General features: G+C 38.1%; 1 protein-coding gene across 1 annotated transcript in view; it reads left to right on the forward strand.

Moving 5' to 3' along the window:
- LOC103905995 (sodium channel protein type 5 subunit alpha-like) overlaps positions 1-11,659 on the forward strand; it is a 35,859-nt gene extending 24,200 nt beyond the window's left edge. The window contains exons 18-26 of the mRNA XM_009287812.1: positions 1,690-1,844; positions 2,492-2,665; positions 2,905-3,012; positions 4,725-5,003; positions 5,615-5,668; positions 7,467-7,608; positions 8,237-8,337; positions 8,755-9,025; positions 10,467-11,659. Of these exons, the coding sequence (XP_009286087.1) occupies positions 1,690-1,844; positions 2,492-2,665; positions 2,905-3,012; positions 4,725-5,003; positions 5,615-5,668; positions 7,467-7,608; positions 8,237-8,337; positions 8,755-9,025; positions 10,467-11,659 (2,477 nt within the window). The remainder of the gene's footprint in view (positions 1-1,689; positions 1,845-2,491; positions 2,666-2,904; positions 3,013-4,724; positions 5,004-5,614; positions 5,669-7,466; positions 7,609-8,236; positions 8,338-8,754; positions 9,026-10,466) is intronic.
- Positions 11,660-11,972: the final 313 nt, after the last annotated feature.

Consider the following 11,972-nt stretch of genomic DNA (forward strand, 5'->3'; position numbering starts at 1 on the left):
GTTTGGCCTGGAGAAAAGGAGGCTGAGGGGAGACCTCATTGCTCTCTACAACTCCCTGAAAGGAGGTTGTAGCGAGGTGGGTGTTGGTCTTTTCTCCGAAGTAACAAGTGATAGGACGAGAGGAACAACAAGCAAGTTGCGCCAGGGGAGGTTTAGATTGGACGTGAGGAAAAATTTCTTTACTGAAAGAGTGGTTAAACATTGGACCAGGCTGCCCAGGGAAGTGGTGGAGTCCCCATCCCTGGAGGTATTTAAAAGACGAGTAGATGCGGCACTTAGGGACATGGTTTAGTGGGCATGGTGGTGTTGGGTTGACGGTTGGACTCGATGATCTTTGAGGTCTTTTCCAACCTTAATGATTCTATGATTTCTGTTTGCTTTCTCCAGGAAAAAAGCACAAATATTGCATTAATAATACAGACATTAGATTTCTGAGCTACAGGGTTTGGTTTTTTTTTTCCAAAACTACTTTATCAATGGCATTTTTTTGCCAGTACAGCCATGAGAACAGAAGAAATAAAGATTTCTTTTTTTTTTTTTTTTTTTTTTTTTTTTTTCCCTGCTCCAAAGAAATATGTGAAATGTCTTGTTTTGTGCTCTGTAGTCCCAGGCTGGAGTATGCCTGCAAACCATTAGACAACTCAACTGAAGGTGCAGCAAATCTGTATCTAACACAGGTTTCTGCACAAAAGAAGTCCCTATCTTATGCAAGTGCCATTCCCTGCCTCATCTCAAATCCCAGATCCACATTACTGGGGAAACTGGGATTACTGAAAGTAAGATGATCAGAATTTTTTGCAGATATTACATCCTATTATATATATGAGTTAAATATATGATATATGTGTGTATAAGATATCTCATATATATACATGATACACATATACAGTATTTTTTTCATACTCATTAATGGCAGTAGCCTTCTGACTGATATTTTTCATGATAATGAAAACATGAATTAGCTTAGAGCACACAGCAAGGAACATGTTAGCCAAAATGAGTTAATTCTTGGCAAAATTAGTAAGTAATCAAATCCAGGATTTCGTAATGGGGTGGGCAGGAAACAGTAGGTGGTCCTGGCTTCACCGTCTGTTATAAGAAGCAGCGTGGTAAGCTTGAAAGGAGATGTCTCCTTCCATGGATCCAAGAATACGACACATTCTTGCAAGTTATGTGATGTAAAATCACTCCATACATTCAGAATCAAACAAATAAATCAATAGACCTTGCAAGGCAGGGTATAATGCTGCAATATTGAAGACAACTGTTTACCTCCTCTGTCTCCGAGCCTTTTTGTTCTGGGGTCTCTCGTCTCTGTTTTCCAAACAGTGTGTGCAGAAACTGAGAAAGGCCTTTGTAACATCAAGACTCTTCCCATGGCCCTGAAGTTTTTTGTGCCCAAACAGCAGGTTACTGAGACGTGTCCAGTGTCTCAGAAATATCTTGAAACAATGGAAAGTTGTCCAAAGGGGCTCCACCTACTTTATATGTATATAAATAGGAGTTACAAGGCAAACAGAATTAGATGTTTCCTTTTTTTTCTCATGGCAAAACATGGAAGAAAAAAAAACCAACAATGATGCAGTTAATGTGACCATGGACTTTCCCCTGCTGCAAGAAGTTTCTTGAGCAACCCTTCACATACATGTACATTCATTCCGTACATTCATTGCCGTGTCTCACTTTCAGGTTGTGTGCGATACTTTCATTGTTATGTGGGTAGTGCCATGAAGTTTGGAGGAGAAACATGGTGGAATCTGAGAAAAACCTGCTACCAGATTGTCGAACACGCCTGGTTTGAATCCTTTATCATATTCATGATCCTTCTGAGCAGTGGAGCCCTGGTTAGTGTAGCCCAATTTCATGTATTTACTTAGAAGAATTTTAAGCTTTAATTTTCAACGAGAGAAGTTGTTTTTAGCAGAAGAACAGTGAATATCTTTGAACTTATCAGGAGAAAAAAGAAGAGGCTTCACGTAGCAGTCATTTATTCACTATTGCAATTACTGTGAATTTATTATTCATATTATTACAAATTATGAGAAAGAGTGAACAATGCTAAAAATATGTAACTCTCCTGTTCCTATTCTGGCTCTATACTGGATTTTTTCTGGCTTTCTCTGGAAGTTATTTCACAGTTGGGAAATTTTTTTTTTTATGTCATTAAAACAAATAAACTACTCTTAATACTAAAAAATTGGTTCTCTTGAAAGTATATTTTTAGGAATTCATTTCGAGAAGTTTATACTTTCTTCCTAGGATCCCAGTGTGCATGATGTGTGTCCACAGGGGTGTAATACATAGACAAAAACATAGAGAAGGGACAGGGAGCATTACAAGTTTATCAGCTGACACATATTTGAGTAAAAGATGGGGTTTAGATCAGTGTAAAACACATACTGAATGTTGAAGGAGTCTTAAGGATGCTAGAGTTTCATTTTATAAAGCTTATGTCTGACTTTTGCCATTGATTTATATATTATGATTTCAGGTATTTGAAGACATCCATATAAATGAGAGAAGAAACATTAAAATTATGTTGGCATTTCTTGACAAAATGTTCACTTTCGTCTTTGTTCTGGAGATGCTCCTGAAATGGGTGGCTTACGGCTTCAAGAAGTATTTCACCAATGCCTGGTGCTGGCTGGACTTCCTTATTGTAGGCGTAAGTTCTGCCTTTGGCATTTCTACGCGGGTCCTGATGCAGGAGGCAGTAGCAGAATCACTGACTGTTTTCTGAATGCGAAGCTATGACAGTACTCTTACCTCCTTTAATGAATGTTTCAGGATATGGCACTCTGGGCACTGAAAATATGGGAAGATTTGATCTATTTTTTTGAAAACAGGAGTAAAGGAAACAGATAGCAGGACATTGCTAATACTTTCTTTTGTCTTCCCATTCAGGTCTCTTTAATAAACCTCTTCGGCAGTTCATTTGGCCCCATGAAATCTCTTAGGACTCTCCGAGCTCTGAGACCCTTAAGAGCATTGTCACGATTTGAAGGGATGAGGGTAAGACTGAACACAAATTAAAGCCTGTCAGTACTAATAAGCACTTAACAGGTTCGTAACTCGTGACTGTGTCTTTATGAAGTTTACATTTCTACCCCAAGTTCAGCTTAGGACCTACAAAATGAATTTTTAAAAGGCGCCTTTGCTGTGCTTCTCCGTACTTGGCTGCTCCTTACAGACTTTCCTTGAGTGATCAATCCCAAGTGCCGTTGAAACTAAAACTAGACTAGGCAGAACTTTGTTCCATTGCTGCTCAGTCATTCTTGTGTTCCTGTCTTTAATGAGATAGCCGAAAATGAAATAGAGAATAAGAACTGTGAGCACAATTGTCATTTTTGAAGTGTGACGGCAAGCTAATTCAGAGGAATCACCTCTGTTTTGCAAGTATTTACTGGATTGATTTACAAAAACTTTAGATTATTAAGAGGTACTTTGCTCAAATTATTGTTCCAAATAGACGTATCCTTTCAAAAAGCAGGAGTGTTTGTCTGTAAAATATTCGCTGCCTTTTCCATCAAAGGAGCACCTGGAAAAATGTGAAGCTGCTGGACATCAATTACATTTAATTACAAATCTACCATTGTGCAAATGCAGGGAAAGATTCCCTCAGCCATATGCAAAACACATCCGTACGCTTCAATGTGAAACAGCGTGATAACCACAGTGCTACTTGGGCAAAAGTCTGGTCTATGGAATATACTCTGACATGTGAAAACGGATGGTAGAAATACAAATGGCATCACTGTCGCATGTTTACACGGGAATGCAGCCTCAATGCAGCTGAGATAGAGATTGCTTTTGGATATCTTCTGGAAGTGAGACTGAAAGCTCTCTGATTGCAGTCTTGTCACTGTGAAGGCAGAGAGAAAATGCATTAAATTAATTAACAGAATGTATCAAAATTTCCATGTCTGGAGTCAATTTTGAAATGGGTACCATCATACTTTCTGTCTTGCTCTGCAGAATGTGTGTGACATGGTCTCCAAAAACCTTCACAAAGCTTTTTCATTTTTCTTCTGGTCCATCAAGTTCTTCTTTGCTACCTGACTGCTGAGTTCATTGCCTTCACTGTGAAACTCAAAGATATATTTTCATCATTTCCTTACATTGCCCCATTTTATGAAGCAATCTGTTATGTCTCAGCATGCACTTAAAACCTACATGGACATTTTCTGTGACTGTACAGCACCTAGTACAGAAAAAGTACCGAGCTCATGGTTATAGATGCCAAACAAAATCATAATCTACTAAAAATAATAGATCTAGCAAAATACAAATAGTGGAGAGTTATTACTGGTCCTTTTAAAAACTACTTTCTACAGTCTTAATAATACAGCCCTCTGCACTAGTGCTCATGGATGAATACTTCAGAAATTTTATGTTATAAAAGTTTAAAACAAACAACAAAGGGAAATGGGAAAGTCAAAACCAAGGGAAAGTCATCAAAAGAGGATGGACTCACGTTGTAGTACACTTATGCAGTAGTGGCTCACAGCAGCCCAGAAAGTATCAACTATTCCTTTGAAAGCCTAAGAGATACTATGGACCTTTGAATCTTTGTTCAAGGTACCCATGCCAGCTCTGACTAGTATTTACATGGAAAACGTTAGGTTTCTGTTTGCTGAGATGACTAAGTGACTGCTTATTGCACTGAGCAAATACTTGAGCCCATCTTTGTGTAAGTGTATTTTTCCTCTCCCGTTTCACCCAAGGTGGTGGTCAACGCCCTCGTGGGAGCCATCCCTTCCATCATGAATGTTCTGCTGGTCTGCCTCATCTTCTGGCTCATCTTTAGCATCATGGGAGTGAACCTGTTTGCTGGGAAATTTGGGAAATGTGTCAATGTGACAGAAGAAGATTCAGAATTAAATAGCTTGATCGATAACATAACAGACTGTAGAATGTATAATAACACAGGAAAAATATTCTGGGTCAACCTTAAAGTCAACTTTGATAATGTTGGCTCTGGCTACCTGGCTCTTCTTCAGGTGGTAAGTGCTGCTTGGCTTCACTACGTCAGATGGGCTTGACCTCCCGTCAACTCCTAACTCATCTCTGTGGGTGATGGAAAAGAGTGGTATCATACAGCCTGCTCTTCTCTTGTAGCTGGCTGTTCAAACACCAGTGCTGTTCGTGCGCACAAATGGAAATAGGGGGACAAATTAGATCCCGCTGTGATTTTCCAGGTGATAAAGTAAGCATCTGGTGGACAAGTGCTGTTTCAGCCTCCAGCAGGTTCCTGAGACTGAGAGCTGAGTCAATCTCAAAAGGAAATCTGGGGCAAAAACTGAACTAATCTTCCATAATACAGATTTTTTTCAGCCATGAGGGTTGTAAGGCCTTTAGTAGACCATGCTAGTGAAGGTTTGCCCTGTCAGCATCCTAGGACAACATGTTCTGTCCCACCCTAGCAAGCTTTCACATCCTGATAAGGCTGAGAATGCCACACGTACAGCAGGGGCAAGTTTTCCTAAAGTCAGAGCTTGGTGCTATGTGACCATACCAAAGGCTCTTACTCAGTCAGTGTCATTTGGATATTGCAAATGATGTGAAGACTTTTACCCTGAAAGTTCAACGTGTTTTCCATAATCTCTCATTCTAGGCAACATTTAAAGGTTGGACAGACATCATGTATGCGGCAGTAGATTCACGAGAGGTCAGTCACTATATTCAAACTATATTTTTTTTAATGCTACTGCTTTCCACAAAAGCGTTATGATTTTTGCACTTTTATATCTGCTGTTTGTGCTAAATCTTTCCAGTAATTATTTTTATCAGCTGATGTAAACATTTCATCTGTGAATGACTCATAGTGTCCTAATCTGTTGTAACGGGGAGCGGCATTCAACTCCAGATCCACTCACCCAAATGCAGCTGCCTATACTGTAAGGTCTCCATGTGAGTTCACCTCCAAGTGCCCTGTATGGTTAATGGAGATCTAGTCAATATGCTCAGAGGGATCTAGGGAGCATTTCAGCCTCACCCTGGATATCTATATCGTTCAGCTGAGCACCTCTTTATATTACATTGACTCTACTAATAACTGGATGTCCATCAGCTGGCAGGGGAGTTCAGAGTTCCCACTCACATGGAGGCACCTACCTTCACACATCTTCTTTTATGAAACTCAAGCTTGGACTAAACCTGAATGTTTTACAGTAACACAGTTTAAATTCCACTTCAAAACATAAAACCAAACTTCATCAAGAATCAAGCCATTGTGGCTAAGCAACCACTTAAAATACATTGTCAGGCATCACTAGTACTATTTTTCCTACTGTTTATAATTGCCAGCCACGTTTGCTGTCTTATCAGAAGTATCATCCAATGTTGTAGAGAACAAAGTGGTATGTCTTTGGAGGCAAAAAAACTGAAATGAAGAGGCTATCTTAATTTGATTATGAGTTCAAAGAATCAAATAATTTTAAAAGTAACCATATATGAAATTTTTCTTTTGTGTGTTTCAATGGGGTTTTTTGCATTTCAATTTGAAAAACTATTTTTCTTGTTCTCATTTTGTTTTTATCCATAATAGTCATAGAAGAAGTTTTTTGCTAAGAAGAGAAAAACATATCTAGGCCAAGGTTTTTAATGGCAAGAGCTTGGAATTAGAATTCTAAATAGTTTGCTTGATTTTTCAAGTACTGAGCAATTTACAGCTCCTATTCTTATTGGAAGAAGCTGAACTGATGCTTCTGAAATGCTTGTGAAAATCATGTCAAGAATGTCCAATTCAGTAATTGTTTCTATTGACTTTAGTAGGGCCTCAATCAACTGCAAACGGTAGGATTTTAAGTCAGGTTTGAAAAGAAAATAACCCCACAACAATCGGCTTTTGTGAAAAAAAGAAATTTAAAATAAAAGTAAACCTCATTCACCATTAGTCAAAGACTAAGTTTTGCTCTACAAGTTTTTCAGTGCAAATATATTCAATATCAGTATGAATTAAATTATCCTGTTCTGCAATGATTTAGCCAGAAACTACATAAACAAACATTGTAAAAGAAATCAAATTAACAAGTTGTCATAGCATAAACACTTTGTAGTACAATTTTTTTGAGCTGTATTTTCTGGTTATTTATCTCTCAGGTGTTGTGCTTGGTGTATCATTTCGTAAGTTCCATGTTTAATTTCAAAAGGGATAGTAGTCGGCATCTGAGCAATAATGTCCCTACGAGGTCCTAGAATTCTGATGCATCTAGTAGCCACAGTATGAATGTTACTTTTCCCCACCATTTCGTTCCCCTTCCAAAAGTGTCGTATACATATGATATTTTGTGTTATGCGCTATTAGAAGTTTTAAACTATACCAATTTCATCAGAATTAGCAGTAGGGCTGTAAATCTTAGTTCCTCCCGGAATCAATTTGTGAGAGGATCTGCTATATGAAGATTATTCTGAATTGGGCCCATGTTGTTATTGGTTATTTTTCATGCTGCTTCTCTTTCCTGCAGAAAAATGAGCAGCCGCAAATGGAGCACAATATATTTATGTATCTCTACTTTGTGATCTTCATCATCTTTGGATCTTTCTTTATCCTGAATCTCTTTGTTGGTGTTATTATTGACAACTTCAACCAACAAAAGAAAAAGATAAGTGTATTGGTTGTGCTCCCAGGCACCTACTGTATCTTGAGGAATGCTATCTTTAGAGAACAAGGTCCTTGCTATACATAGAATCTAAAACTTCTTTTGGCATTTATAAGAACATTAGTAACTAAGTTAGCAGAAGTAACACCTGGGGTGAGTTTCTTCCTCCTATCTTTTCCCCTGTAACCTGACCACCCAGCTCTTTCCCCACATATCGAAGGCAATGACATCTTCTCTGCAGCCCTTAAAATTTTTGTCCTTTTTGGGAACTGAGCATGACAGGAGATTCATTATTTAGAAAGTGGTCTGGTACGGATGCTCTGAGAAGTATTTTGGATATTCAACAAGAACAGCATGTGGGAAGCCAGGGGAAGGTTTGTTCCTGTCCAGGTTTTCAGTAGGTCCTTTGCTTTCATGCTTTCTGAGCTAGCTGGGTTTCACCCCAGGACTTCTGCTCTGTGAATGTGTGGTTTGTGCCACTCTGTTTTTTTGGACACAGTTACGCATTATGAAGAGGGCTAGTACCAGCAAGATGTGAGAAAGGAAGGAATGTTAGTTTCCAGCATTTTAGACTTTGTAACTACAATAGTGCTGCTTTCTCACCAAATAACGGTGACATTTCCTTATATACTTAGGTGGGGAAGATATCTTTATGACAGAAGAACAGAAAAAATATTACAATGCAATGAAAAAGTTGGGATCCAAGAAACCTCAAAAACCCATTCCAAGACCACTGGTAAGACTGTCTGAATTCTTCTAAAGGAAAATGCATTGCAAAAGTGCAATTTAATTCACTGAAAAGTGCATATGTTTATATATTGCATATAAATTATTTATACCGTCTTTACACTGATACTCAGACGGTGCTCTCAAGTCAGTTCCATACCAAAAAGTTACACTGGAAGATTTTACAGGTTAAGTATTTATTAAGTTCTCTGCATAAATATTGCCGGGTTTTACGTTCACCTTGGAACTGATTAAACTTCATAATGGGAAGGGATTTTTAATGTCATTTTTACGTTCTGCCTTTCTCAAATTTCTCTGACTTCACCATAGCTGAATGACAACATAAAAATTGGAGCTGTTAGAAACGTGTACGGATAAGTACTCCCTACTTTCATAACTGATGCCAGATGTATTTTTTTTCTTCTAGAACAGATACCAACGGTTCCTTTTTGACATTGTAACACGCCAGGCCTTTGATGTTGTAATCATGATTCTCATCTGCCTTAACATGATCACCATGATGGTGGAAACCCATGAGCAAAGTCAAACTAAGACTAACATCCTCAGCAAAATCAATATACTCTTCATTGCCATCTTTACTGCAGAATGTGTACTGAAATTGGTGGCTCTGAGGCAGTACTATTTCTCAAATGCCTGGAACATATTTGATTTAGTTGTTGTGACCATGTCACTTATTGGTAAGTAAAATTGGTTTGGCAAATTCTTTACTAAATCATTTATTATTCTTTTAAGAAAAAAATAGTTAAAATTTATCAACTGCAAACGGATGTTGAAATGGAAAACATAATACTGTAAAGTCTTGAGGAAAAAGAACTAAAAACCCCACCATGATTATATTAAAATAATATGAAATAAGATTTTTTTTAATTTCCCCTATTTTCTTTTAATAAAAGTATTTTTTAAAAAAAGTTTGCTGTGTTATGTAAAATCTTTCATAGTGGTTCTTTAGATTGGTTTTTCCTAGTCTGAAAGACAGAATGAATAACCCATCATGCCAGTACCACATTATGTGATAATTTCCATTGTTACAGATTTAGTCCCAACTAAGAAATCTTCGATCAGATAAAAATTGCTGGGTTTTGTCATCTGTGTTTGTAACAGAATTGAAATATATAGAGAATATGAAGACTGGAATTAGATAGACTATAGAATTCAGTTTCTGGAAATAGCTGGTTGAAAATAAGGGTTCACACTGTGTAACAGGATCGAAAAGAACAACACAAATATATTAGCTTTTATTTGAAGGGATTGCAATGGAAGAATGGGGTAAAGAGCTCTTCTGCCAGTTTGAGCTTTCTGCCAGTTTGAGCGTTCATTTATGCTAACTATTCCTAGGGTCAGTACTGCCAAAATAGCAGAAGGCAATTAAGGGAAGAAAAAGATTTTGTTTCTTTAGTATGACTTATGTTTTGGGTAAGTAAGATTCCAGTAAGAATATGGCTCTTCCTTGAGAAATGAAGTTCCTGGAGTGGAAATTCAGAAAAATGTATCCAAAACATCTAAACTTAGAAATGCCAAACCTCTTCTAGTGCTATTAGATCTGTCATTTTTTCATGCAAACTAAGGACAAAATAACATCCATGTGTAGCTATGTCCCTGAATGAACTAAAAGCCATTGTAGAGTGGCATGCACAACTTCTATGTTCATCACTGGGTTTGCTTATACATATCTTGAGGATATTATCTAAATGATGACCATGACATTGTTATTATATCTTATTTTCTTAGTTTAGCTTTGTAGTGTCAGTATTTGAAGTCACATTTAGAAGGTAAATACATAACCTGCACCTGCTGAAGTATTCATGCAACCAGTGCCAAAGAAAACCATCAGTCAACGAGTGTCGACTGATATGGGTATTTGAAGCTGTGCATTTAAAAGTGTTTGCCATCCTTAGTGCAACGGGTACTATCTTCTGGTGGCTGAAGAATGTAGTTCAAAATTGCTGATTTCTACAGCTTTTTTTTCAACTCTAACATCTATTAAAAGTTGCTCTGTTAGGGTCTTAGCACACACACACATCAGATATTTTTCAACTGTACAGATATTATAATTTCATCCTACTTACTAGTTAAGCAGAAATGTGATATTCTAACCAGTTGTTATCCTTTCCATTTTAGTCTTACTGCTTTCTGGCATTGTTAAAGCATTTGAAAGTTTCTTACCACCTACACTCTTCAAGGTCATTCGCTTGGCTCGGATTGGACGAATACTGAGACTCATCCGGGCTGCCAAAGGAATTCGAACTCTGCTTTTTGCGTTGATGATGTCCCTACCTGCTCTATTTAACATTGGCCTCTTGCTTTTTCTGGTCATGTTCATTTATGCTATTTTTGGCATGGCTAACTTTGCCTATGTGAAGATGGAAGATGGCATTGACGATATGTTCAATTTCCAAACCTTTCCTAACAGCATGCTCTGTCTCTTCCAAATCACCACGTCAGCTGGCTGGGATGGTCTTCTCAGTCCTATTTTAAACACTGGGCCACCGTACTGTGATCCAAACATAAATGGTACTATAGGTGAATGTGGTAAACCTGCCATAGGTATTATTTATTTTGTAAGTTACATCATTATATCGTTTCTCATCGTTGTAAACATGTATATAGCTGTTATTCTGGAGAACTTCAATGCTGCTACTGAGGAAAGTACAGAGCCTTTAGGGGAAGATGACTTTGACATCTTTTATGAAATCTGGGAGAAGTTTGATCCTGAGGCAACTCAGTTTATAACTTTCTCTGCACTTTCAGACTTTGCAGATGCTCTGGCTGAACCTTTACGTGTACCAAAACCAAACAAAGTTGAACTCATAGCAATGGACCTGCCTATGGTCAGTGGAGATAGGATCCACTGCTTGGATATCTTGTTTGCTTTTACCAAAAGAGTGTTAGGAGATTCTGGGGAGCTGGATACTCTTAAAGTACAAATGGAGGAGAAGTTCATGGCTGCCAATCCATCCAAAAAATCCTATGAGCCAATCTCCACTACTCTCAGACACAGACAAGAGGAAGCTTCCGCCACTGTCATCCAGCGTGCCTACAGGAGTCATCTGCGCTCCATGAAGCAGGCTTCTTACCTGTACCATCACAGAACTTGCAGTGGTGACACTCTTGGAGGTGCTGCTCCAGAAAAAGATGGACTTATTGCATCTATAAGGGATGAAAACTATGGTAGGAGTCCTGAGAAGTCTGAAACTTTGTCCTCAGCATCCTTTCCTCCATCATATGACAGTGTCACGAGAGCCAGTAGTGGCAGTCTCATGGTTGAGCATGAAGAAATTACACGTAATCAACAGTCTCCAGATATTAAATAGTTTATCAGTGACAATGTTGTTAAGAATGTTTTAAAATGTTCGCAGAGGCTGATATTGTAAATACATGTCAGCTGAGGCAGCCTCCCTGTTAAACAAAGTCTGTTGATCATGATCAGTTAACCATAGTTAGGTATGATCACTTAACTGTGGTAGCTGTTAAATCGTAGCCTTTGGCTCGATTTATGTTCAAATGTTCAGCTTTGTTCAATATTTACATACATGTAGCCTTTGGCTCTGCTATGTTCAGCTTTGTTCAATATTTACATACACAGAGACAAAAGCTGTGAAAGGTTTTGGTTCTGTTTGATCAAGG

This window comes from Aptenodytes forsteri, unplaced genomic scaffold (genome assembly GCF_000699145.1).
Source record: "Aptenodytes forsteri isolate BGI_AS27 unplaced genomic scaffold, ASM69914v1 Scaffold296, whole genome shotgun sequence".
In the NCBI taxonomy this organism is placed as follows: Eukaryota; Metazoa; Chordata; class Aves; order Sphenisciformes; family Spheniscidae; genus Aptenodytes; species Aptenodytes forsteri.